This window comes from Schistocerca serialis, chromosome 4, assembly GCF_023864345.2.
Source record: "Schistocerca serialis cubense isolate TAMUIC-IGC-003099 chromosome 4, iqSchSeri2.2, whole genome shotgun sequence".
Taxonomy (NCBI): domain Eukaryota; kingdom Metazoa; phylum Arthropoda; class Insecta; order Orthoptera; family Acrididae; genus Schistocerca; species Schistocerca serialis.
In genome coordinates this window covers 736,464,030-736,490,009 of record NC_064641.1, presented here as the reverse complement: position 1 = coordinate 736,490,009, position 25,980 = coordinate 736,464,030, and the positions used below count along the sequence as shown (strand labels likewise).

Sequence of the window (25,980 nt, the reverse complement as noted above, 5' to 3'; positions counted from 1 at the left end):
ACTTAGAACTACTTAAACCTAATTAACCTAAGGACATCACACACATCCATGCCCGAGGCAGGATTCGAACCTGCGACCGTAGCAGTCGCGCGAGAACGATGGGTTCGATGACGGTTTGGATGTATCGTGCACTATTCAGTGTCCCCTCGACGATCACCAGTGGTGTACGGCCAGTGTAGGAGATCGCTCCCCACACCATGATGCCGGGTGTTGGCCCTGTGTGCCTCGGTCGTATGCAGTCCTGATTGTGGCGCTCACCTGCACGGCGCCAAACACGCATACGACCATCATTGGCACCAAGGCAGAAGCGACTCTCATCGCTGAAGACGACACGTCTCCATTCGTCCCTCCATTCACGCCTGTCGCGACACCACTGGAGGCGGGCTGCACGATGTTGGGGCGTGAGCGGAAGGCGGCCTAACGGTGTGCGGGACCGTAGCCCAGCTTCATGGAGACGGTTGCGAATGGTCCTCGCCGATACCCCAGGAGCAACACTGTCCCTAATTTGCTGGGAAGTGGCGGTGCGGTCCCCTACGGCACTGCGTAGGATCCTACGGTCTTGGCGTGCACCCGTGCGTCGCTGCGGTCCGGTCCTAGGTCGACGGGCACGTGCTCCTTCCGCCGACCACTGGCGACAACATCGATGTACTGTGGAGACCTCACGCCCCACGTGTTGAGCAATTCGGCGGTACGTCCACCCGGCCTCCCGCATGCCCACTATACGCCCTCGCTCAAAGTCCGTCAACTGCACATACGGTTCACGTCCACGCTGTCGCGGCATGCTACCAGTGTTAAAGACTGCGATGGAGCCCCGTATGCCACGGCAAACTGGCTGACACTGACGGCGGCGGTGCACAAATGCTGCGCAGCTAGCGCCATTTGACGGCCAACACCGCGGTTCCTGGTGTGTCCGCTGTGCCGTGCGTGTGATCATTGCTTGTACAGCCCTCTCGCAGTGTCCGGAGCAAGTATGGTGGGTCTGACACACCGGTGTCAATGTGTTCTTTTTTCCATTTCCAGGAGTGTATAAATAGGAGCCCCCCTCGCATGTCCACGTGAAGTGGAAAGGGATTCATCAGAAGCGATTGCCTTCTGTGTCGTTTCCAGGAAAAAGATGTATGGCCCCCTTTTTCTTCATCGAACAGACGGTGACAGTTTCAGTGTACCTGGATATGCTGCAGATGTTCTTGTCGCCACAACTGACTACTGATTTCTCGACTTTCATCTTTCAACGAGACTCCATCTCGCTTGAGCACAACTGTCTGCCAACGCAACGGCCCCTCCCCTCCCCCACCCCCACCCCCTCCCCCACCCATCCACCACTCCACGACATCAAATTTCACGCCTTGTGATTTCTTCCCGTGGTGTTATGCTAAGAACAAAGTTTACGAACCCTCACTGCCAAGAACGCTGCAAGAACTGCAGAAACGCATCACTGCTGCTGCACTGCACACATTGACGGAAACATGCTTGTGAACGTGTGGCTGCAAATGGGTTACCGTTAAGGTGTGTGCCGAATGACTATAATAACTCTCTATTATTAAAATCGCGTACAGCGCGCAGTAAAAACAAACACTTGTATCTTTCGGTGCGAGCTCTGATTTCCCTTGTTTTATTGTGGTGATTCTTTTTCCCTATGTAAGACATTTGTAGAATCTACTAGAGATATGGTGAGTGTATCTAATTTTTCGTGTATCACCCGTCGTTGTACGTCGTGTACTTGTAAATAAACAGTGCCTTAAAACCTGACGAGTCATTTAGACTAACCCTGTATTTCAAATATAGCTGCTGCTATCTAGGCAAATGAATGCTGCGTTTCTGTGTCAAAAGACAACCAACCTGAAATTTCTTAAATTGCCATTGATTGGTGCTAGGTGACAGGGAAGAGTTGTATGGCAGATCATTCGTGGAATACGCAGCTTACTGGTAATTAACAGCACACTGCCAACCGCTGACAAGCTTGTGGGAGGTTTTTTTTTTTTTCAGCTTCATTTTGCAGAAAATTGTTCACTCTCCCCCTCTCTCTCTAACACTGAGCAGTGGCAATTAGAGACAATTAAATCTAAGAAATCTGACACCAATGATATTTTAAAACCATTCGAAACGTAATACGTACGCACATCTTAGCTAAATTAGTCTGAGCGGGCCAATCAGCACATCCGAAACTTCAGATGCTTTAGACTTTTTTTTGGGGGGGGGAGGGGCATTTACTAATACACAGCGTCACCGGGTCAGGTCTGGTCCAACTGTCTCGGTGGACAAGTGAGAGGAGACTCAAAGAAACGCCTGAATAACAGCCGAGCATAGCACGTTGAAGGTGTGGCGGTGGAACTGTAAGTTCCGTCCGACGGTGGAAGTACAGAGGAGGGGATCAATAATGCGCCAACTCTATCGTCAAAAGGGAAACAGTGGCCGGACGAGAACAGGCCATTGCTTGTGACTGCACGAAACGGATAGGAAAACGTGGTCGTATTGGGCCTTTCGTCAGTCACAGCCCGAATCCGAGTCCTCTAGGATGTCGGTGCCAGCGCCGTGGAACTGTAGTGCCGATGGTTTGGAGTCCTGCGACCGTGTCACGGAGGGCGTCCTCTTTACCGTGTAGTTGGCGAGCCTTACGGCGAATGGTCGTCTTGAGAAGGGCCGTATTTGTCACCTCATACAGAGTGACAATCCTGGTGAATGGAGGGGCGTGAAGACTCCACCTGAGAACTTCATTCTGTACGTGCTGGAGCGTCAGCATCCGGGAATGACTAACCGTGGCCCACACAGAGGGACCATATGTTAGTGAGGGTAGGACAACGGAGTGATACAGCCGGAGCTTGGTATCTAAATTCAGCTCTCGGCTGGAGAAGAGCTGGTATAAGGCCCTTGTCAACTTTAACCCTTTATGGGTGGTGTATTCTGCGTGGCGGTGGAAGAAAAGTTTCTTATCCAACCAGACCCAGAGATACTTGGTAGCTTGGGCCCACGGGATCCGGACGCCCCTGGCTTTAGTAGTTTAGCGTTTCAGTATTTTATTAGCGACCCTCCCCAGATTCATACGGGTTACACCAAGTATCCATCGCTGGACAACTTGCATAGTGTAGTGGTGATTTAGGTTATGGCCTACCGCGTAGTCGTGATTAAATTTCAGAGATCAACATTAGGTAACTGAATATCATTACTTTCATACGATTTAAAAGATGCACGCAATGAAAGGTATCAGAATTCCATATTCAGTGGGCATTTTGGAGCGACATCTTGTGGCAGTGCTGTGAGGGGTGAACTACTGCGCCAATCGGTTCGCTCAACTGCAGCTCCAGTTCAGTGTGGGCTGTGTCCACTTACTGGCCACGTGAGTCGAGCGCCAGTCTGGCACGACCTACTTTTTCTGTGCGATTTTTTGTCGCATTTTTCCAACGTAACATCGCTGCGGAGCACCGTCTGCCACGTAACATTGCACTGAAGCGTTCTCTGCCATAGTCGATACAGAACACCCTCTGCCACGCGCCGTTAGTACGAAGCAGTCCACCCCGCTTCCCCCTTTGGTGAAAAACACTCTGTGATACGCAAAATTGGTAAGAAACTCTCTCTGTCATGCAACATTGGTACGAATCATCCTTCCCCACGTAACGTTCGTACAAAGTACGCTTTGCCAGTAACATATACACAAAGAAACCTCCGTCATGTAACATCAGTACGGAGCACCTTCTTCCATACAACATCGATGAGACCACTGCAACGTAACTTCGGTACGAAGCACTCTCTGCCACACAATATTGATATAAAGGATTATTCCAAGATATTCCGACATTCACTGCAATATACGAGTATAGCAATGTCATCATTTCATGATAGTTCAGTCAACAGATAATACCAACAGCAACAGAAAATGGTACAAACGGAGCAGAATTCATTATGAATAGGAAGGCAGGACAAGGAGTGAGTTACTGTGAACAGTTCAGTGACAGGGTTCTTCTCATCAGAATCGACAGCTAATCAATAGCGACACCAGTAGTTCAGGTATACGTGCCGACGTTGCAAACAGAGGACGAAGAGAGAGTGTAAGTATGTGAGGACTCTGAATGGATAATTTAGCACTTGAAGGGATATGAAAATCTAGTAGCCTTGGGGGATTGGATTGCGGTTGTCGGGAAAGGAGTGGGCGATAGGGTAATGGAAGAATATGTGCTTGGTAGTAGGAATGAAAGAAGAGGTAGACTAATTGGCTTCTGCAATAAATTTCAGCTAGTAATAACAAATACTCTGTTCAAGAACCACAAGAGGAGTAGATGTACTTGGATAAGGCCGGAAGATACAGGTAGCTTTCAATTAGATTACACCATGATCAAGTAGAGATTTTCAAATCAGATGTTCGCTTGTAAGGCGTATCCAGGAGCAGATATAGACTCAGATCGCAATTTAGTAACGATGAAGAGTAGGATGAAGTGTAAGGGGCTAGTCAGGAAGAAACAATGCGCAAAGAAGTGGGATACGGAAATACAGAGGAATGAAGAGATACGCTTTAAGTTCTTTAGGTTTATAGATACAATCATAATGAATATCTCATTGGGCATTTCAGTTGGAGAGGAATACACATCCTTAAAGAGAGCAATCGGAGAATTTGGAAATAAGAACGTAGGTACAAGGAATGTGAATGAGAGGAAACATTGGTAACAGAACAAACACATCAGCTGATCGATGAAAGAAGGAAATGTAAAAATGTTCAGGGAAACTAAGTAATACAGAAATTAAAGTCACTTAGGAATGAAATAAATAGGAAGTTCAGAGAAGCTAAGGCGAAATAGCTGCATGGAAAATGTTAAGACATCTAAAAAGAAATGATTGTCGGAAGGACTGACTTGGCATATAGAAAAGTCAAAACAACCTTCGTGGAAATTAAAAGCAAGATTGCAATCGGAATTCCACCGTTAAATGCAGAGGAGAGCGCAAATAGTTTGGGGAAGTCTTATCTGAAAACGTGACAGAAGAGGAAACGGGAGTCTATAGAGAACAAATAGGGTATCCAGTATCAAAAGAGCTCTGGAAGACTTTAGATCAGATAACGCATAAAGAGTAGATAACAATCGACCAGAATTTCTAAAGTCATTGTGGGAAGTGGCATCAAAACAACTGTTCATGTTGGTGTGTGAATGTAGAAATTTAGCGATACACCATTACACTTTCGGAAAATTATTATCCACATAATTCCGAAGATAGCAAGAGTCGACAAGTGTGACAGTTATCACACAATCAGCTTAACGATTCCTGCATCCAAGTAGCTGAGAAGAATAATGTACAGAAGAATGGGAAAGAAAATTGAAGATTGTTAGATAGCGATCAGTTTGGCTTTAAGGGATATAGAGGCAGCAGAGAGGCAGTTCTGAAGTTGCGGTTGATAATGGGAGCAAGACTGAAGAAAAATAAAGACACCTTCATAGGATTTGCCGACCTGGAAAGAGCGTTCGACAATGTAAAATGGTAAAATATGTTCGAAAGTTTGAGACAAATTGGGATAAACTATAAGGAAAGACAGGTAAGCGGGAACAATAAGAGTGGAAGACCGGTAACGAAGTCCTCAGATTAAAAATGATGTGAGACAGGGATACAGCATAAATTTTTCAGTCTGCAGCGGAGTGAGCGCTGATATGAAACTTCCTGACAGGTTAAAACTGTGTGCCGGACCGAGACTCGAATTCGGGACCTTTGCCTATCGCGGGCAAGTGCTCTGCCATCCTCGTCTTTTTTTTCTTTTTTTTTTTTCGTTGTGTTTGATGGTCGTAGCAGACATCACATGACATCCATTCAATTTCGTTGTTAATCCTTTCACTCAGTATTTTATTACACAGTTCCGGCAGAGGTTCGAGTCCTCCCTCAGGCATGGGTGTTTGTTCAAAAATGGTTCAAATGGCTCCGAGCACTATGGGACTCAACGTCTGAGGTCATTAGTCCCCTAGAACTCAGAACTAGTTAAACCTAAGGACATCACAAACATCCATGCCCGAGGCAGGATTCGAACCTGCGACCGTAGCGGTCCTGCGGTTCCAGACTGCAGCGCCTTTAACCGCACGGCCACTTCGGCCGGCATGGGTGTTAGTGTTTGTCATTAGGATACTTTAGTGTGTAAGCTTAGGGACTGATGACCTTAGCAGTTAAGTCCCATAAGATTTCACACACATTTGAACATTTTTTTTTATTACACAGGCTAGCCAGCTCTCTGACCTAAAACGCCCGAGCTGCCGTGCCGGCACCATCTGACCTACCGAAGCACGACTCATGACCCGTCCTCACAGTTTTAATTCCGCCACTACCTCGCCTCCTATCTTCCAAACTTCACAGCAGCTCTCCTGCATACCTTGAGTTCGAGTCTCGGTTCTGCACACAATTTTAATCCGCCAGAAGGTTTCAGGGAAACAGTCTTTCACCTTCACTGTTCAATCTACACATCGAAGAAGCAATGACAGAAATAAAAGAAAGGTTCAAGAGTGGGACTGAAATTTAAACTCAAAGGTTGTCATGATAAGATTTGATGATGACATTACTATCATCAGTGAAAGTGAAGAAGAGTTACAGAATCTATTGAATGGACTGAACAGTCTAATGAGTACAAAATATTGATTGAGAATAAAGCGAAGAAATATGAACGTAATGTAAAGTAGCAGAAATGAGAATACCAAGAAACTTAACATCAAAATTGGTTTTCACGAAGTAGACGAAGTTAAGGAATTCTGTTACCTGGGCAACAAAATAACCCGTAACGGACCGCGCAAGGAGGACTTAAAAAGCAGACTAGAATTTGCAGAAAGGGAATTGATGCCAAAAAATGGTTCAAATGGCTCTGAGCACTATGGGACTTAACTGCTGAGGTCATCAGTCCCCTAGAACTTAGAACTACTTAAACCTAACTAACCTAAGGACATCACACACATCCATGGCCGAGACAGGACTCGTACCTGCGACCGTAGTGGTCACGCGGTTCCAGACTGTAGCGCCTACAACCGCTCTGTCACCCCGGCCGGCGGCATTGATGCTCAAGAGAAGTGTACCACGACTAACATAGACCTCAATTTGTGAAAGAAATTACTGGGAATATGTGTTCGATGCACAGCATTGTATGGTAATGAAACATGGACTGTGGGAAAACCGGAACAGAAGAGACTCTAAGAATTTGAGAGGGATGGTACAGGAAAATATTCAAAATTAGGAAAGTACGATAAAAAATGGGAAGGTTCTCAGTAGTATCGGTAAAATAAGAAATAGATTGAAAACACTGACATAAAGAAGGTACGGAACGATAGGACACCTATTAAGATGTAATGGAGTAACCTCCATGGTACTACATGGAAATGTAGAGGGTAAAAACTGTAGAGGAAGACAGAGATTGGAATACATCCAGCAAATAATCGAAGTCATGGGGTTATAAGTGCTACTCTGAGATGAAAAGGTTGGCACAGAAGATTGATGGCGGGCCGCATCAAACCAGGCCGAAGACTGGTGGCTCAAAAATAAAAGTAGTAAGTTCTGCCAGTCTGCACGAAATATTTATAAATTATCTACATAAACCTTCTTTGTGAATCAGTCTATCTATTAGTGAGAACTGTATCAAAATCACTGCAGTTGTTCCCGAGATTTGACAGGAACATGCGTACGAGCGCATGCCGAACGCTCGTAACCAACGAACAGTTCGCACATTTTAACACACGCAAACTCTTCCCCTGCGTTGCCGCCATCTTGTAGCGTCTTATCGCAGGCCTGGAATCTAGCGTGCATGTGAGCCATAAGGTGGGCTTTTTAAACTTGGTGAGTGTATTTATTTTTTCATGTCTCTGTACGTCGTATACTTGTCAATAAACAGTGTTTTGAAACCCGATGAACCATTTAGGCAAACATTTATTTCAATTTTACCCCACTAAATCAATCCACACTCTGAGGAAAGCTGCTGCAGCTCGATCAAAACGTCGCATATCTTAATATTTTATTATTTTAGTATTTTTTGTGTTTTACAGGTGACGCGGGATTATGACAAGGACGGCATTAATGAGCTTTATAAACGGTTCAACACACTAAAAAGCTTTAAAAAAACGATCAAACGTTTTGTGGAATTACTTGTCTAAACGTAAGAAACAAAACAGCTTAGAGAAACATACGATGCGCCTTTGAACGACGCTTGAAATGATGTACAGCAAATGAGGTACGTCACATATTTCTCTAACCTATTTTTTTATTTCTTATTTTTAGACAAATCAGTTCACAAGACATTTGGCTTGTTTTTTCCATTTTTTATTTTAAAATTTTGTTTAGAAAGCGTGAAATATATCGATCGGTATTCTGTTATTATTAAGAGTATATAGATGTGGTGAAAGCTGAGCAATTCACTTTATGTTGTAATTTGATATTAACTTTACTTATTCAGCATAAAAGAAAGAATTTCTCAAATGTTACATCAATGTAACTTTTTACGCCCAAAATAGCTACACCTCGGAGAGGCAAACTTTTTGATGCTTTCCACGTGGCCGCTACGGTCACAGGTTCGAATCTTGCCTTGGGCATGCATGTGTGTGATGTCCTTAGGTTAGTTAGGTTTAAGTAGTACTAAGTTATAGGGGACTGATGACTTCAGAAGTTAAGTCCCATAGTGCTCAGAGCCATTTGAACCATTTTGATGCTTTATTTATACTTCTGTTAGTAGGTGTACGTGAAATATTTAAATTTTCCCTCAAACCGCTGTTTAAATTTTTCTTAATCATCCTAATTACATGTAAATAATTAAATATTTAATTAATTAATTTTTTTGCAAAATTATACTTCACGCTGGCTAATTCGATTTCCCAATTGTTCGTTTCCGAATCAACGTTTGGCTATGAAAATTCGGGCAAGAATCCATTCTATTACTTCTAGGGCGTCACGTTTTCGCTTCGCTTAAACATGTGACCAAATAAGACAAATTATAACACGTGGAAAGAAGAGTACTTTTCTGTGTCATTGGTAAAGATGATATCGTGACACACCAAACTATTGCAGCAACTAGGTTTCCTTTTTTCAATCGGCCCCGTGTACTTTTTACCAATTTATTGAGAGATCTTACAAAGACGACTACAATGTCATCATCATCGTAGTCGTCATCGTCGTCATCATCATCATCATCATCATCATCATCATCATCATCATATCAATTAACACGCACTGTTGGACAAAGGCCTGCACTACAGTTCTTCATGCAATACTTTCTATACTGATACGAATTTACATAACCGTTGGATGTTTTCTTATGCCAAGGTCTAGTATCCCTTGGAATCCAGCAGAGAATGTGCTTGATACGTCTACCATCCTTTCGTCTGGTTTCTTGTCCCGCGTACCTCTATTTTAATTTAATCAGAGCCATAGTCACGTATTCCTATTCAATCTGTTCCATAATTCATGCATTTATCATGTAACTCCTAGTATACTACAAAATGCATCTCTCAGTTTTAGAATCGTTTTACAAGTAAAAACATGTACCTTTCGAGTGCCATCGAAATGTAGCGCAGTAGCATTTGGGATACGCATCTGGTAACGTGTGATGTAGTCCAGCGCAAATAGAAAAGAAAAATCAGCGCTACTACGCCGGGAACTGGCGCTCTTCCGTAACGCTTGCGTTCTAGATAAGTCTCGAGGGTCTCGACCAACACTTGTACTTTGATTTCTGATATTCTCTGGACCTGTACAAATGATTGTCGTCGAATGTGGCGAGTTCCAAGTTAATCTTCTTCCGTAGTCATTACCCGACAGCAGGGCTTAATCAGGTGTACAAAGTGAAAGACCACACTGTGTGGAAATAATGCCAAACATGCCGTTTCTTAAACATCTCATTAACTTTGGTCCACATGCACCATAGCCCGTGCGTTACAGCCATTTAAAAATCCGATACTGATTTTTGCCTACTTGTACTTCTGCCGCCATCTACCGGATGCCATCTCCAGCCTGTGTATTGCATCGTCACACACGCCCTCCACATCCTTCTTGCCCTAACTCTTACTCCGGAGTAGCTCTACTGATACTATCTGCCTTCCCTCCTCCCTTCAAGTGCACAGCGATGTAGCGTAAGTTCCGAAATCACCAGTGGCGAAAGGCCATGACTCACTTCTTTACTCACTAACTGACTGCGAGAGCAGATTCCTGGCCAACACATTTTTACGAACAGATTCTTTGCAGTTCCATGGTACTCTGGCCATCTTCATGTGGTCTAAGTCACCATTAGAAGGCCGTCCTTTGTATAGCGTCCAAAGCGACGTGAAAAACAACTGAAAGAACAGCCAGTGAATCATTCGGAACAGAACTACCTTGTGAACAGCCTCAGCGTGTATCTCTGAAACTCAGGACACTAAATCTTCTCCTCGCGCTCGAAACAAACACGTATACACTATATGATCAAAAGTATCCGTACACCCCCAGAAACATACGTTTTTCCTATTGGGTGCATTGCGTTGCCATCTACTGCCATGTACTCAATATCAGCGACTTGAGAAGTCATTAGACACCGTGAGGGAGTAGAATGGGGCGCTCCGCGGAACTCACGGACTTTGAACGTGGTCAGGTAATTGGGTGTCACTTGTGTCATACGTCTGTAAGCGACATTTCCGCACTCGTAAGGATCCTAGTTCCACAGTTTCCGATATGATAGTGAAGTGGAAACGTGAATGGACACGTACAGCACAAAAGCGTACAGGCCAACCTCGTCTGACAGAGACCGTCGACATTTGAAAAGGGTCGTAATGTGTAATACGCAGACATCTATCCAGACCATCACACAGGAATCCCAAATTGCATCAGGATCCACTGCAAGTACTATGACAGTTAGGCGGGAGGTGAGAAAACTTGGATTTGATGGTTGAGCGGCTGTTCATAAGCCACACATCACGCTGGTAAATGCCAAACGACAACTCACTTGGTGTAAGGAGCGCTAACATTGGACTGTTTAATAGCAGAAAAATGTTGTGTGGAGTGACGAACCGCGATACACAATGTGGCGATCCGATGGCGGGGTGTGGGTATGGCGAATGCCGGTGAGCATCATCTGCCAGCGTGTGTAGTGCAAACAGTAAAATTCGGAGCCGATGGTGTTACGGTGTGGTCGTGTTTATCATGGAGGGTGCTTGCACCCCTTGTTGTCTCGTGTGGCACTATCACAGCACAGGCCTACATTGATGTTCTAAGCACCTTCTTGCTTCCCACTGTTGAAGAGCAATTCGGGGACAGCGATTGCATCTTTCAACAAGCTCGAGCACCTGTTCACAATGCACGGCCTGTGGCGGAGTGGTTACACGACAGTAACATTCCTGTAATGGACTGGCCTGCATAGAGTCCTGACGTGAATCCTATAGAACACCTTTGGGATGTTTTTGAACTCCAACTTGGTGCCAGGCCTCACCGGCCGATATCGATACCTCTCCTCAGTGCAGCACTCCGTGGAGAATGGGCTGCCATTCCCCAAGAAACCTTCCAGCACCTGACTGAACGTATGCCTGCGAGAGTGGAAGCTGTTATCAACACTAAGGATGGGCCAACACCATACTGAACTACAGCATTACCAATTGAGGGCGCCACGAACTTGTTAGTCATTTGGAGCTAGCTGTCCGGATACTTTTGATCACAGTGTATGTGCTATTTATATCACACTGGTTCTAAGACCAGAGGCTCTATATGACGATATTATGCGCCCCCAGTTAGAGAGAGTGCCTAATGTTTTACAGAAGCAGGTGCTACAAATTTGAGACATGAAATTTAGAACAATGGTTCGTTTTAATTTTATCGCAGTCATTTGACTGCTTTCCATATTAACTGATTTAAAAATCATAATAACGGACTGCGTGCAGCCATATGAAAGTTGCAGCAGCCTGGTTGGAGCCCGGGCAGTCATAACACGTACGCCCTTAACAGGCAACTCCTCAGTAAGGTGTCTTGGTCCATCTCCGAAATTATATGCATAAAAATGGGCTCATCGACCCGGAAGAAGACGCAAAAATATGCAGGGTGTGGGTAAATTCCTTTTACAGATTTTGCGGAGGTGTTCCTTATACCAAAACAAGGAAATTGTCTTGCAAATATGAGCTCTAAACTGCATACCTTCAGAGCAGAGATGTGTTTCCAGTAGTGAAGATGAGCATGTGCTTACAGCTTTTAGAGTAAGCACTTTAGAGCCCTTGTTTATTAGATCTTTTCTTGTTTTGGTACAAATTATCCATACTACCTTCTTTCCAAAATATGGAAAGCAAAGAGCTTGTAGTAGAAGAGATCCGTTTCACAGCATGGCAGATCAACAATTGCTCGTAGCTCTGAAGTATTTCATTTTAGAGCAAATCTTTACTAGACGCATTTTCTTATTTTGGTGTGAAGAATCCGTCCTCAAAGGCTGTAAAGGGAATTTGGGTAGACCTGTAACTTTTCACAATCACATCGGGGAGACAGCGGGAATTGCAGACTTCATTTATGCGACTACGATCGATTTGTGCAAACTAAGCTTAGTAAAAACCGAACAAAATTACAAACAGATAAAAAAATCACTGCAGCTTTCATAGTTTTAGCGATCAACAACTGAAGTCACGAATGTGTTCTTCGTCAATCCTTATTCAAAATTCTGATATTTACTATTCAATTTTTAATATTAAGTTAATGGTTAACAGACAAGTTACATAAGAAAATGAGGCCTGGTGGTAAACACATAAAAAATTTGTATGAGCGGTGGCAGTATTCGCTTTTGATCAAAACACCATCTACAGTGAGTAAATTATGGTTCACTGATAAATACAGCGTGGATTCTTTTGATCATAACTTAAAAACACGTGTACCTGAAATGCAACAGGGCCCATCTAGATATTATTTAACATTAACGTTTTCTTATAAGATATACTCATGTTCTGAAAGAACAGTACATTTTTAACGACTAGAGACAGGAAGCTCATTTTCGAAGGATATATACATTGGTATGTTTGTAAGGTGTCAGGCAAATCCAACACCTTCCATGAAAACCCTGACGTGATAAGCAAATCCAGTAGTATGTCACATAGCTCCGAATAAATCGTGACATTAAATTAACCAAAGTAATACGAATAACGAGTGAGCAAATGAAATACCACAGACTGACAGAAGAATGCCTAAATGCATGTCATACCTTCCCACCGTGAGACAGACGCAGTTCCGAGGGGAGAAAGGAGAACAGAAGCCGAGAGCAGAACCGTGTTAAGCTAGAAGGCCCTACGATAAGGGACGGACACCCACGTCGCCAGCTAACCACCAGGACCACCCCCAGCCCATGTTAAAAGCTAGAGCCCTCTAGAAGAACAGTATAGATCTTATGATAACACTAAAAGGGCCACACCAGCCGCAAGTTTTAGCGTGAGACTTTTCCGCGTCTCTGTTACGTTGCAAACGTTAAAAACATTGCCCCACCACGAAAAGTAACCGCCAGGACCACCCCCCAGCCCATGTTAAAAGATAGAGCCCTCCAGAAGAACAGTATAGATCTTATGATAACACTAAAAGGGCCACACCAGCTGCAAGTTTTAGCGTGAGACTTTTTCACGTCTCTGTTACGTTGCAAACTTTAAAAACATTGACCCACCACGAAAAGTACAACGTTTCTCATTGGATAGACAGAATTTTTGTAGGCGGAGCTTAAGGTTAACATTGAGACCCTGATTGGTCAGATGAAAACACAGGCAGATAAGTTTTTTTTAAACCAACTTCGGTAAATTGTAGTAAGGAGAAGTTAGGAGAGAGTTGCTTCCGAGATGGCGAGCTGTATGGAGCTGCGCCAGCCGCCGCCCCCTGACGAACACCGACAAGGTAATGAACGCACGCAATGCCGCATAACAGCGCATAAAGCTTCACTCAGAACTGCAGAAGTCTCATCAGTTACACCCCCTTTTTGCGTAATACTAGTGTCGATCGTCAATTAAAGCTGATGGTGTTCACATTTGCCACTTGAAGTAAAAATCTGAAACGCGATGATTTTTCTGTTATATAGTTATTGAGAAGCCACATCAGCCAATGTAATTTATGACAAGTTAGATAAGTTAGGTTAGGTTAGGTTAATGTTTAACGTCCCGTCGACAACGAGGTCATTAGAGACGGAGCGCAAGCTCGACTAGGGAAGGATTGGGAAGGAAATCGGCCGTGCCCTTTCAAAGGAACCATCCTGGCATTTGCCTGAAACGATTTAGGGAAATCACGGAAAACCTAAATCAGGATGGCTGGAGACGGGATTGAACCGTCGTCCTCCCGAATGCGAGTCCAGTGTGCTAACCACTGCGCCACCTCGCTCGGTCAGTTAGATAAGTAAGTAAAGATAATTGAGGGTCACTTTAGACCATTTTGATAGTTTTCTCTTCTGTGAAACTTAATTTAAACCTAGATTATAGATGTGATATGGCATAGGTCATCCTTCGATCCATTGTAGAACTTGGAAACCCATTCAGGGAATATTCGTTCACTTTTTTGTTGAACGCAGTTGGTTTTTATCATCCTGTATTAAAACATTTCCTTTTGTCAATAGTGCAATTTATAAACAATGTTTTGGGAGTAGAATAAAATTTCCAATGGTAAACTTAAGTGCTTTTTCGACGTTATTTTAACAGCCAACTAAAAATTGGAAAGCCTTGAACCCCTTGCACTAAATTTAGTTAGTATTAAGATTCTTTTACAGGGAGTGCAGTGGAGCTGACGCTGAAATCATTAAGTATTTGGTTATATCATTGCTAGTCTCACTGAACTCATCTGAACTCTACATGTCATGTGTGATCTGGCGTCTTCTTACCAGCAACAGGTCCCAGGTTCAAACTAGTCAGTTCCCTAAAAACACACACTCAGAGCGTCGTTGCGCGAAAGTGGTAGGGAGACACGACATAGAACAACAGACACCACGCAGAATGCTAGAGAATGGCGACTCTGCCAGGATGGTAAAATACCATGATTGAAGGTCGACCAGATGCCTAACTAGGTGAGAAAAATATCCTGTTGAAAAATTTTCTAAGCAAAAAATTTTTTCCCGAAGTTATAAATAGTCGAAAACAGTAGCTGTAGCGATAGATAGTATGAAAGTATTCAATAGAACGTGAGACATTCTAGCAGAGACAATAGCATAATTAAGTTGTGAATTTTAATATTATTAGAATTAAGCTTTCTCTCCAATGCAAGCGCACAGGTGGCGGATACATCGTTGACAAGTTGGTTCTGACCCAACAAGTAAGTGAATGGATTGTCAAGTCGTGTGTGCAAAAAGTTTATGAAACGCCTGAGATCGTATGAGGGCATGTTAACGCGAAGTAGGGTGCGTGAATTGCTTTTAAAACAGAAAATAAGGGTTTCGGAAAGATTAGCAATGGCAGATCGAGACCTTGACCGAATTGAGGTAGAGACCCAGCATGAAGATGGACAGAGAATAGAGGACAGTACAACAGACGATGCAGTATCGCGAGAGGCGTGTTTATAGCGATAAGAAGTGCAATAGTATCGAAGGAAATTGACGGAGACCCGAAATGTGAAATGATTTGGGTGAAGGTCACGGTTAAAGCAGGCTCAGACATGGTAATTGGATGTCTCTATAGGCCCCCTGGCTCAGCAGCTGTTGTGGCTGAGCACCTGAAGGTTAATTTGGAAAATATTTCGAGTAGATTTCCCCACCACGTTATAGTTCTGGGTGGAGATTTTAATTTGCCGGATATAGACTGGGAGACTCAAACGTGTATAACGGGTGGCAGGGACAAAGAATCCAGCGAAATTTTTTTAAGTGCATTATCTGAAAACTACCTTGAGCAGTTAATCAGAGAACTGACTCGTGGCGATAACATATTAGACCTTCTGGCTCTGAGCACTATTGGACTTAACTACTGAGGTCATCAGTCCCCTAGAACTTAGAACTACTTAAACCTAACTAACCTAAGGACATCACACACATCCATGCCCGAGGCAGGATTCGAACCTGCGACCGTAGCGGTCACGCGGTGCCAAACTGATGCGCTTAGAACCGCACGGCCACACCGGCCGGCAGACCTTCTGGTGACAAACAGACCCGAACTATTTGAAAAAGTCGACGCAGAACAGGGAATCAGCGATCATAAAGCGGTTACGGCATCGATGATTTCAGCCGTAAATAGGAATATTAAAAAGGATAGGAAGATTTTTCTGTTTAGAAAAAGTGACAAAAAGCAGATTTCAGAGTACCTGTTGGCTCAACACAAAAGTTTTGTCTCAAGTACAGATAGTGTTGAGGATCAGTGGACAAAGTTCAAAACCGTCGTACATTATGCGTTAGATGAGTATGTGCCAAGCAAGATCGTAAGAGATGGACAAGAGCCACCGTGGTACAACAACCGAGTTAGAAAACTGCTGCGGAAGCAAAGGGAACTTCACAGCAAACATAAACATAGCCAAAGCCTTGCAGACAAACAAAAATTACGCAAAGCGAAATGTAGTGTGAGGAGGGCTATGCGAGAGGCGTTCAATGAATTCGAAAGTAAAGTTCTATGTACTGACTTGGCAGAAAATCCTAAGAAATTTTGGTCTTATGCCAAAGCGGTAGGTGGATCAAAACAAAATGTCCAGACACTCTGTGACCAAAATGGTACTGAAACAGAGGATGACAGACTAAAGGCCGAAATACTAAATGTCTTTTTCCAAAGTTGTTTCACAGAGGAAGATTGCACTGTAGTTCCTTCTCTAGATTGTCGCACAGATGACAAAATGGTAGATATAGAAATAGACGCAGAGGGATAGAGAAACCATTTAAATCGCTCAAAAGAGGAAAGGCCTCTGGACCTGATGGAATACCAGTTCAATTTTACACAGACTACGCGAAGGAACTTGCCCCCCTTCTTGCAGCGGTGTACCGTTGGTCTCTAGAAGAGCGTAGCGTTCCAAAGGATTGGAAAAGGGCACAGGTCATCCCCGTTTTCAAGAAGGGACGTCGAACAGATGTGCAGAACTATAGACCTATATCTCTAACGTCGATCAGTTGTAGAATTTTGGAACACGTATTGTGTTCGAGTATAATGACTTTTCTGGAGACTAGAAATCTACTCTGTTGGAATCAGCACGGGTTTCGAAAAAGACGGTCATGTGAAACCCAGCTCGCGCTATTCGTCCACGAGATTCAGAGGGCCATAGACACGGGTTCACAGGTAGATGCCGTGTTTCTTGATTTCCGCAAGGCGTTCGATACAGTTCTCCACAGTCGTTTAATAAACAAAGTAAGAGCATATGGACTATCAGACCAATTGTGTGATTGGATTGAGGAGTTCCTAGATAACAGGACACAGCATGTTATTCTCAATGGAGAGAAGTCTTCCGAAGTAAGAGTGATTTCAGGTGTGCCGCAGGGGAGTGTCGTAGGACCGTTGCTATTCACAATATACATAAATGACCTGGTGGATGACATCGGAAGTTCACTGAGGCTTTTTACAGATGATGCTGTGGTGTATCGAGAGGTTGTAACATTGGAAAATTGTACTGAAATGCAGGAGGATCTGCAGCGAATTGACGCATGGTGCAGGGAATGGCAATTGAATCTCAATGTAGACAAGTGTAATGTGCTGCGAATACACAGAAAGATAGAACCTTTATCATTTAGCTACAAAATTGCAGGTCAGCAACTGGAAGCAGTTAATACCATAAATTATCTGGGAGTAAGCATTAGGAGTGATTTAAAATGGAATGATCATATAATGTTGATCGTCGGTAAAGCAGATGCCAGACTGAGATTCATTGGAAGAATCCTAAGGAAATGCAATCCGAAAACAAAGGAAGTAGGTTACAGTACGCTTGTTCGCCCACTGCTTGAATACTGCTCAGCAGTGTGGGATCCGTACCAGATAGGGTTGATACAAGACATAGAGAAGATCCAACGGAGAGCAGCGCGCTTCGTTACAGGATCATTTAGTAATCGCGAAAGCGTTACGGAGATGATAGATAAACTCCAGTGGAAGACTCTGCAGGAGAGACGCTCAGTAGCTCGGTACGGGCTTTTGTCAAAGTTTCGAGAACATACCTTCACCGAAGAGTCAAGCAGTATATTGCTCCCTCCTACGTATATCTCGCGAAGAGACCATGAGGATAAAATCAGAGAGATTAGAGCCCACGCAGAAGCATACCGACAATCCTTCTTTCCACGAACAATACGAGACTGGAATAGAAGGGAGAACCGATAGAGGTACTGAAGGTACCCTCCGCCACACACCGTCAGGTGGCTTGTGGAGTATGGATGTAGATGTAGATGTAGATATAGATAACGAGGATAATGTACGTCAAGGCACAGAAAACCTAGGTCAACATACGACAGAGGAGCAGGAAAGTAGAGAGACAGCCGATGAGGATTCTAACTTGCGTCTTGAATACATAGAACCCATAGTACAAGTAATCACAGCTCCCTCACCACAGAGTACAAGGAATTCGAGCAGAAACGTGTCACCGCACAGTTCAATGCAATCGGTTGCAAACCAACACTTGGGCGAAAACACAGAGCGTAGGACGTCGGAAGAAAACGCAATAGGACCCACCAATCTGACAGAATTATTACAATTAATGACGGAAATTAAAATTCAGAATGCAGAAACGACGAAACAAATTGCAGAAACCAAGAGAAAAATGCGTGAGATTAAAGAACAAAACAAAAAAAAATCAGTTACACCTAAGTCATATTGAAGACGAGGCAAAAGAATCTCGAGAAGTGATAGGAAACTTAAAAACAGGTCACAATCAATTGAGAACAGACGTTGACAAGGTACAAGCGGACGTACAAGCATTGCGTAATGACACTCAGGACGAGATCAAAACATTACATAACAACACCCAGGGAGAAGTCAAGAAACTAGAGAAACAGATAAACGTAATTACTAGACAAGCAGCAGGTACAGCGCGTTAAATTGTTGAAAACAGTGTGTTACACAAACGTATCACAAAAGCAGCGCTGAAAAGATATAATAACCGCATAGTCAAAATAAAAGCGCAAACGAAACAACAATTTCAGAAATTGCGAACAGAGTTGTTGAAAACCATTGAAGAGCGTAGTGAACAAGATCGAACAAGCACTGAGTCTGCAACCACATCCGTATCTGTAACAGCACCGGAAAAACAAGAAATTAACGAAGATGTCATGCATTTTCGATTCCAATCACAGACAGAAAATAACATACGTGAAATCAGACAGCCTGCACCGCAACAAACACGTTTCGAAATGCTTGATGAACAAACGGCACCACAAACATATGCAGAACCACAAATGTATGTTTCAAGACAGTTTGGATCGTGCAATGAAGCGGCAAGGTTAGCCAGACAAGATACCCAACCAATACGTGACAATGGAAAGCCAGGTCGCGAATAGTACAGTGCAATGCATTCAGCTACACGTTCACAACCGATGGAAGAAAATTATTGCGTACCACTCCAACGATACTACGCAAGGGTAGGTGAAAGTTACAGTGGACAATATCCAATGGATCTACCACAACCGGAAAGAACGACGGGAGAAATGATCAGAAACAAAAGTGGCGAAGAATCGCGAATTTCATATGGAACTATGACGAAGTACGACAACGATCATATCCTCGCAGTCAGAGAATTTCAGCACTTCCGAGAAGGAAACTCATTACATCCACGAACTTTTATTGATCAATTCCGAGTAGGATTACCAGAACACTGGACGCTAGCACACAAATTAGACTTTATACGTGCACACATGTCAGGAGCAGTCGCAGAAACCATGCAAAATGTTGCAGCAACATGCCGATCGTACGAAGATTTCGGAGAGAAGTTTCTCTCACGATATTGGTCCAGCGAAGCACAGAACAGAGTGAAGTACGAATTATTACAGAATCCATATTTTGAAAATTCATGAGAGAAGAGTCCCGTGAAATTTTTCGAATTAATGGCAAAGAAAAATCAATGCTTAGATGTACCATACAGTGACGGAGAGTTGATTAAATTATGCTCGATGAAGCTACCATTGAAATACCAGCAATCATTAGTAGGTCGCGGAGACAATGACGTCGAAGCATTTAAAGGTATTCTAAGGGAACTAGAATTCATATTTTCGGGAGATGACGCAAGAAAAAGACGAAGCGCACGTGAAAACGAAAGCAAAAAGCAGTGGTATCCACAAGACACAGTACGAAGAAACAATAATTACGAACCACGTGATAACTTCTCACCAAGAAACGACAATATATTTCAACAAAGAACCGGTTATGGATTTAGAAGAGAATATGGCAATAACCATAATTCACCCAGGAACGGCAACAACTATTACAGAGGGAATAACGACAACCGGGACGGGTATTGGAGCGCCAATAGACCGACAAATTATCAACAAAGAAACCACTATCAACAAGCGGAGCAAGAAAAGAGAATACAGATAGAAGAGGTGGAGGTAAGACCACCAAACCCCGAAAAACGTTCGCATTGACAGCTAAGCGCCCATGCCAAAGATAATGACGCACCGACCCAGAACAATTGCAGCACCTTGAACAGAGAAGTAAACCTTATCACGAGAAGAGAAGAAGGAAGAAACAAAACCGCAGGGACCAGATGAAAACGAAGACAGGAAAATAACAATATCGTTTTGGGATGAAATTAATTGGGAGAATACTGACGAGGAAGATGAATTACCAGAGGCATGCACAACGAATGTAGGAGGAAAGGACGAAGTAATGCGTATTGCAGAGCTACTTTAGATGGAAACCAGGGACAGCGAATTCAATGAGGGTAATGCGCAGTCGACAGAAGTTGAAAATAAGTTACTAGTGGGCACACAACCCGACTTATATAATGAAGGAAGTTATGAAGCGACAATTAGAGCATTTAGATGCGATTATGTGGAAGTAGCGACGAAGAAGGAGAAGATAGACGAGGATGAGGAAAAAGTAGAGGATGTTGAAGAAAGCGTAAATGAAGGAAGAAATAGAGAAAAGGAAATAAAAGAGAGAGAAGTAGCAGTCGAAGCTTATCCTACAGGAAGTTCGATTCACAAGGGAAATTCCTGAAAAGACTCATGTATGATTCAGTGGAGGATTCGTTGATGCAAGAAGAAGAACAGAACCAACCCTTACAAATTCAACCAATTGTGAAGGCCATGGTAAAGCATATCCCAGTCAATATTGTAACTGATAGCGGTAGTGAACTGACTGCGATCTCAGAAAATTTATTCATGCAGCGTAATGCCAATGAGGAATTGCCAGTTCTGAAAACACAAAGCGGTTGTGTCAACTTTTCACCTACGGAATAAAGACGCAAACTACAAACCTAAAATGTTCAAATGTGTGTGAATTCCTAAGGGACCAAACTGCTGTGGTCATTGGTCCCTAGACTTACACACTACTTAAACTAACTTATTCTAAGAACAACACACACACACACACACACACACACACACATGCCCGAGGGAGGACTCGAACCTCCGGCGGGAGGGGCCGCGCGCTCCGTGAAGTGACGCCTCAAACCACGCGGCCACTCCGCGCGGTACTACAAGCCTAACGCTAATCTCTCCAATAATGAAATTCTGCAAAATGCCTAAGAGTGACCATAGACAGGCCATTGACAAATGTAATCCATCCTGGCAACTGAAATCAAAACTCGGAACAACATACTCCAGAAGTTAACAATAACTGATTGGGGCGCCACTGCAACAGTTCTCAAATCATCAGCCGTAGCTCTTTCATACCCAGTTGCAGAATACCGCTGTTCCACCTGTGCACCCTCCAAAATAATTATCACCATGCTCGATAAAGGAACGCGCCTCATTACAGGGTGTATTCGTTCCACTAACACGCACTGGGCCGGTTCTTAGCAATATGACACCATAAACCGTAAGAGAATCACAGTCATTACTGAACGCGTGAGCAAAAATAAATTTAGCACTCCATTTCATTTTATTAGAACACTGGCGAATAAGGCCTAAATAACTATTGTGGCACACAGCAGTGAGTCAGCCGAACAGCCATTACAATATTCAAGATTCCTGGAGCAATCAATGGCAGGAGCAAACTTCGGTGCGTGCGTCAACAACTAATTAAAACTCCCTGGGAGAGACAAGAAGGTTTTTTATTTACCGAAGACAATGGTGCTTACTGAACCTCATCAGAACTGACCGGAACAGATGTGGAGCATTACTGCACCAATGAAGACGGAAGTCATCCTCTGAATGTGACTGTAAGAAGAGCAGCAAATGGTACTGTAGAGAAGAGCGGTAAACAGTACACCACGTGATACTTCAATGTTCCCTCAGAGTATTAAAAAGCACAATGGAAGACGTTCGGAGAGTTTTGATTTGGTTTGAAGGTGCGATGGGTTGGTATGGGCCAGGCTTTTGCAGGATATGAGACACATTAGAGTGTCAACACCCGTAGTTACGAGAAATATGGGACAGACAAAGCTGTTTTAGGTGTTTGATGAAGTGTGAAAACTTATGAGTTGGTACAGGACGTAGGTGGAAGAAGGGAATCGGATACTAAAAACTCAGCACGTTGCATGTCGTTCTAAGATTCAGAGTCAGTAGTAAATAAAACTAAAACGTTGGCGATACGGTCCCACTACGGTTACACAGGGTGAGTCAGTAACTATTACCACCTAGAATAACTCCGAAGGTATGATAGGTGCTGAAAAGTTTGAGGGACAAAAGCTGCATGGGACAACAGGAGATATAATATGACGTTGGTTTTTTTGTTGCTAGGTGGTGTCGCTTCAGGGATATTAAGGTCAACTTCGTTTTTTAAATGGGATGCTATAGTTTGGTTCTTATTTTCTGATAGCGGCTATCGAGACGACTCCGAAGATCAGTAACAGTAAAGTCTATGAAGATCAACGAAGGTCACAAAGGTGGCATGAACGTCCATTTACAGAAGGTGTTCGAAGTGATGACCATTGGTATCAGTACAGGGCTGCAATCTTCTTATCATGGATTGAGTGGTATTCCTTGTCACTTCGGCACTTATCGAAGCACGTGCTCTGGCAATTGTCTCTCTTATATCGTGCAGATAGTAAATGTTTGCCGAAAACAGTGTATCCATCTAACGTGCCATTGACATGTAAACAACATTCGACGGTTTCGCAATACAACACTAATAGGAACGGTAAGACTAGTATCGTTGAATCAAGTGAATGTCAGTGATGTATTCCTTCGAAGAACAAGTCGATATGCTTCTCATTTACGGAGAATGCCAACGAAATTCAGTGAGAGCTAGTGACTTATACGCTGGAAGATATTCTCAACGTACTCACCCTACACGTAGTACATTTAAATATGTGTATGATAAATTGAGAACAAATGGATCTTTAACGCATCGGAAACATAACCGAGAAAGGAAAGCTACTAACGAGGAAACGGAAATTGATACTCTGGCCATTGTGGTTGGAGATCCTTGTGTTAGTTCGCGTCAGATTGCAAGGGAATCTGGCATGAGTCAGAGTAGTGTTGTTCATGTTCTGCATCGCCATGCATATCATCCTTACCATATCAATCTCCACCAAGAACAAAGTACGGATTGTACGCGTCGCATTGAATTCTGCCGATGGGTTCTGTGGTGCCACCGCCAGACACCACACTTGCTAGGTGGTAGCCTTTAAATCGGCCGCGGTCCGTTAGTATACGTCGGACCCGCGTGTCGCCACTATCAGGATTGCACGCCGAGCGCCGCCACTCGGCAGGTCTAGTCTAGAGAGACTCCCTAGCACTCGCCCCAGTTGTACAGACGACTTTGCTAGCGATGGTTCACTGTCTACATACGCTCTCATTTGCAGAGACGACAGTTTAGCATAACTTTCAGCTACGTCATTTGCTACGACCTAACAAGGCGCCATATTCAGTTACTATAATTACTATCTTCAAGAATATATTCTGAACAGACAATATTGCGAATCATGTACCGTCAAGAGCGACGTTCATCATTAATGGATTAAAGTTAAGTATCAAACTAATTACGTCCACTTTCTCAATTCGCATTCCTTGTCATGTTACAGACCTCACGTCAGTATAGTTCTTTCCTCCTCAAGCCAGCCTGAGTGAGCTAAAACGCGTGCATTTTTACCTCCACTCGTAACACGGTGTTGGCTCTTCTGCTAACACAAAAGATTCAACTTCAGATTCAGAGGGTGACACATTTATTAATTTGATGTTATTTACTGACGAGGCTACATTCACGAACTATGGAAATGTTTATTTGCATAATATACATTATTGGGCAACTGAAAATCCTTGTTGGCTGCCGCAAGTTGCACACCAACCACGGTGATCGGTGAGTGTATGGTGTGGGATTCTGGAGGACAGAATTATAGGGCCCTATTTCATCGAAGGAAATCTTATTGGTAGGAAGTACACCACATTCCTGCAAGTTATTGGAAGAAACACCTTTAGGAACAAGGAGAAGAATGTGGAAATAACACAATGGGTGTTTCCCTGATGGCTAAAAATGAGTTACAGACGCAGTTCCCAAATCGTTGGATTGGATGCGGAGGAGATGTGTCGTGGCCGGTTCGTTCACCAAACTTGACCCCTCTGGATTTTTCCTTGTGGGGATTCGTAAAAATCATTGTTTATAAAGACGTTCCAACTACACCTGAAGATATGCGAGAGAGAATTGTCAGAGCATAAGCTTCGATAAGTGCCGACGTGTTAAGGAATACCACTCAATCCACGATAAGAAGACTGCAGCACTGCACTGATACCAATGGTCTTCACTTCGAATACCTTCTGTAAATAGACGTTCATGCCACCTTTGTGACCTTCATTGACCTTCAAAGACCTTACTGTTAAACATCGTTGGATTGGTCTTGATAGCCGCTATCAGAAAATAAGTACCAAACTAAAGCACCCATTAAAAAAAAAAAAAGTTGACCTTCATATCTCTGAAGCGACCCCACGTAGCTACAGTAAACCAACGTCATATAATGCCCCCCCCCCCTTGACCCATGCAATTTTTGTCCCACAAACTTATCAGCTCCTATCATACTTTCGGATTTATTCTTGGTAGCAATAGTTAGTGACTCACATTGTAGAATCTCGTCTTTGTATGGCAGAGCAGTGAGATCGCCCTCAACAACCACGAGAGGTGTACGGTAGTCTCTTGTAATGCTCAAAAATGGTTCAAATGTCTCTATGCACTATGACACTTAACATTTGAGGTCATCAATCCCCTAGACTTAGAACTAATTATACCTAACAAACCTAAGGACATCACACACATCCATGCCCGAGGATGTATCGTATCAGTGACGTTTTCACTCCTATTGCGCGATAACACGAAACGAGTTGCCCTTCTTTGTACTTTTTCGATGTCCTCCGTCAATCCTACCTGGTAAGGATCCCCCACCGCGCAGCAATATTCCAACAGAGGAAGGATAAGTGTAATGTAGGCAGTCTCTTTAGTGGGTTTGTCGCATCTTCTAAGTGTTCTGCCAACAAAGCGCAGTCTTTGTTTCGCCTTCCCCACAATATTATCTATGTGGTCTTTCCAATTTAAGTTGCTCGTAATTGTAATTCCTAGGTATTTAGTCGAATTGCCAGCCTTTAGATTTGTGCGATTTATCCCATAACCAAAATTTACCGGATTTCTTTTAGTACCCATGTGGATGACCTCGCACTTTTCTTTCTTTTAGTGCCGTAGATACTCAAAACAGTAGCATGTGTAAATTCGACTAGCTTCGTCGTTTTCGAGACACTCGTTCACTGGCTATGCGTAATAATAATCTACCCTTTGTCAAAGTCGCTTATCTCAATGGATTTTCCCATTTGTAGCCCACATCTTCGCCAAGGTGAACCCAAGTCCTTGTCTGCTCAACATACATACTTTTATTTCTACATCACGTGCCGACAGAGCCAGCGCCGCCCAGCGGGATCCAACGTGGCGGTGGGCGGTGGTCGTAGTGTTGTGGGTTATCAATGTACAGACATGTGCCAAAGGGCTACTCACATAGATTAGATCAGATTAGTTTTTCGTTCCATAGATCCGTGCTGAGGAGATCCTCGTGGATGTGGAACATATT

General features: G+C 43.5%; 1 protein-coding gene across 1 annotated transcript in view; it reads right to left on the bottom strand.

Annotated features, from left to right (window-relative positions):
• LOC126474735 (uncharacterized) overlaps positions 1 to 9,918 on the bottom strand; it is a 575,439-nt gene extending 565,521 nt beyond the window's left edge. The window contains exon 1 of the mRNA XM_050102214.1: positions 9,901 to 9,918. Coding sequence (XP_049958171.1) covers positions 9,901 to 9,918 — 18 coding nt within the window. The remainder of the gene's footprint in view (positions 1 to 9,900) is intronic.
• Positions 9,919 to 25,980: the final 16,062 nt, after the last annotated feature.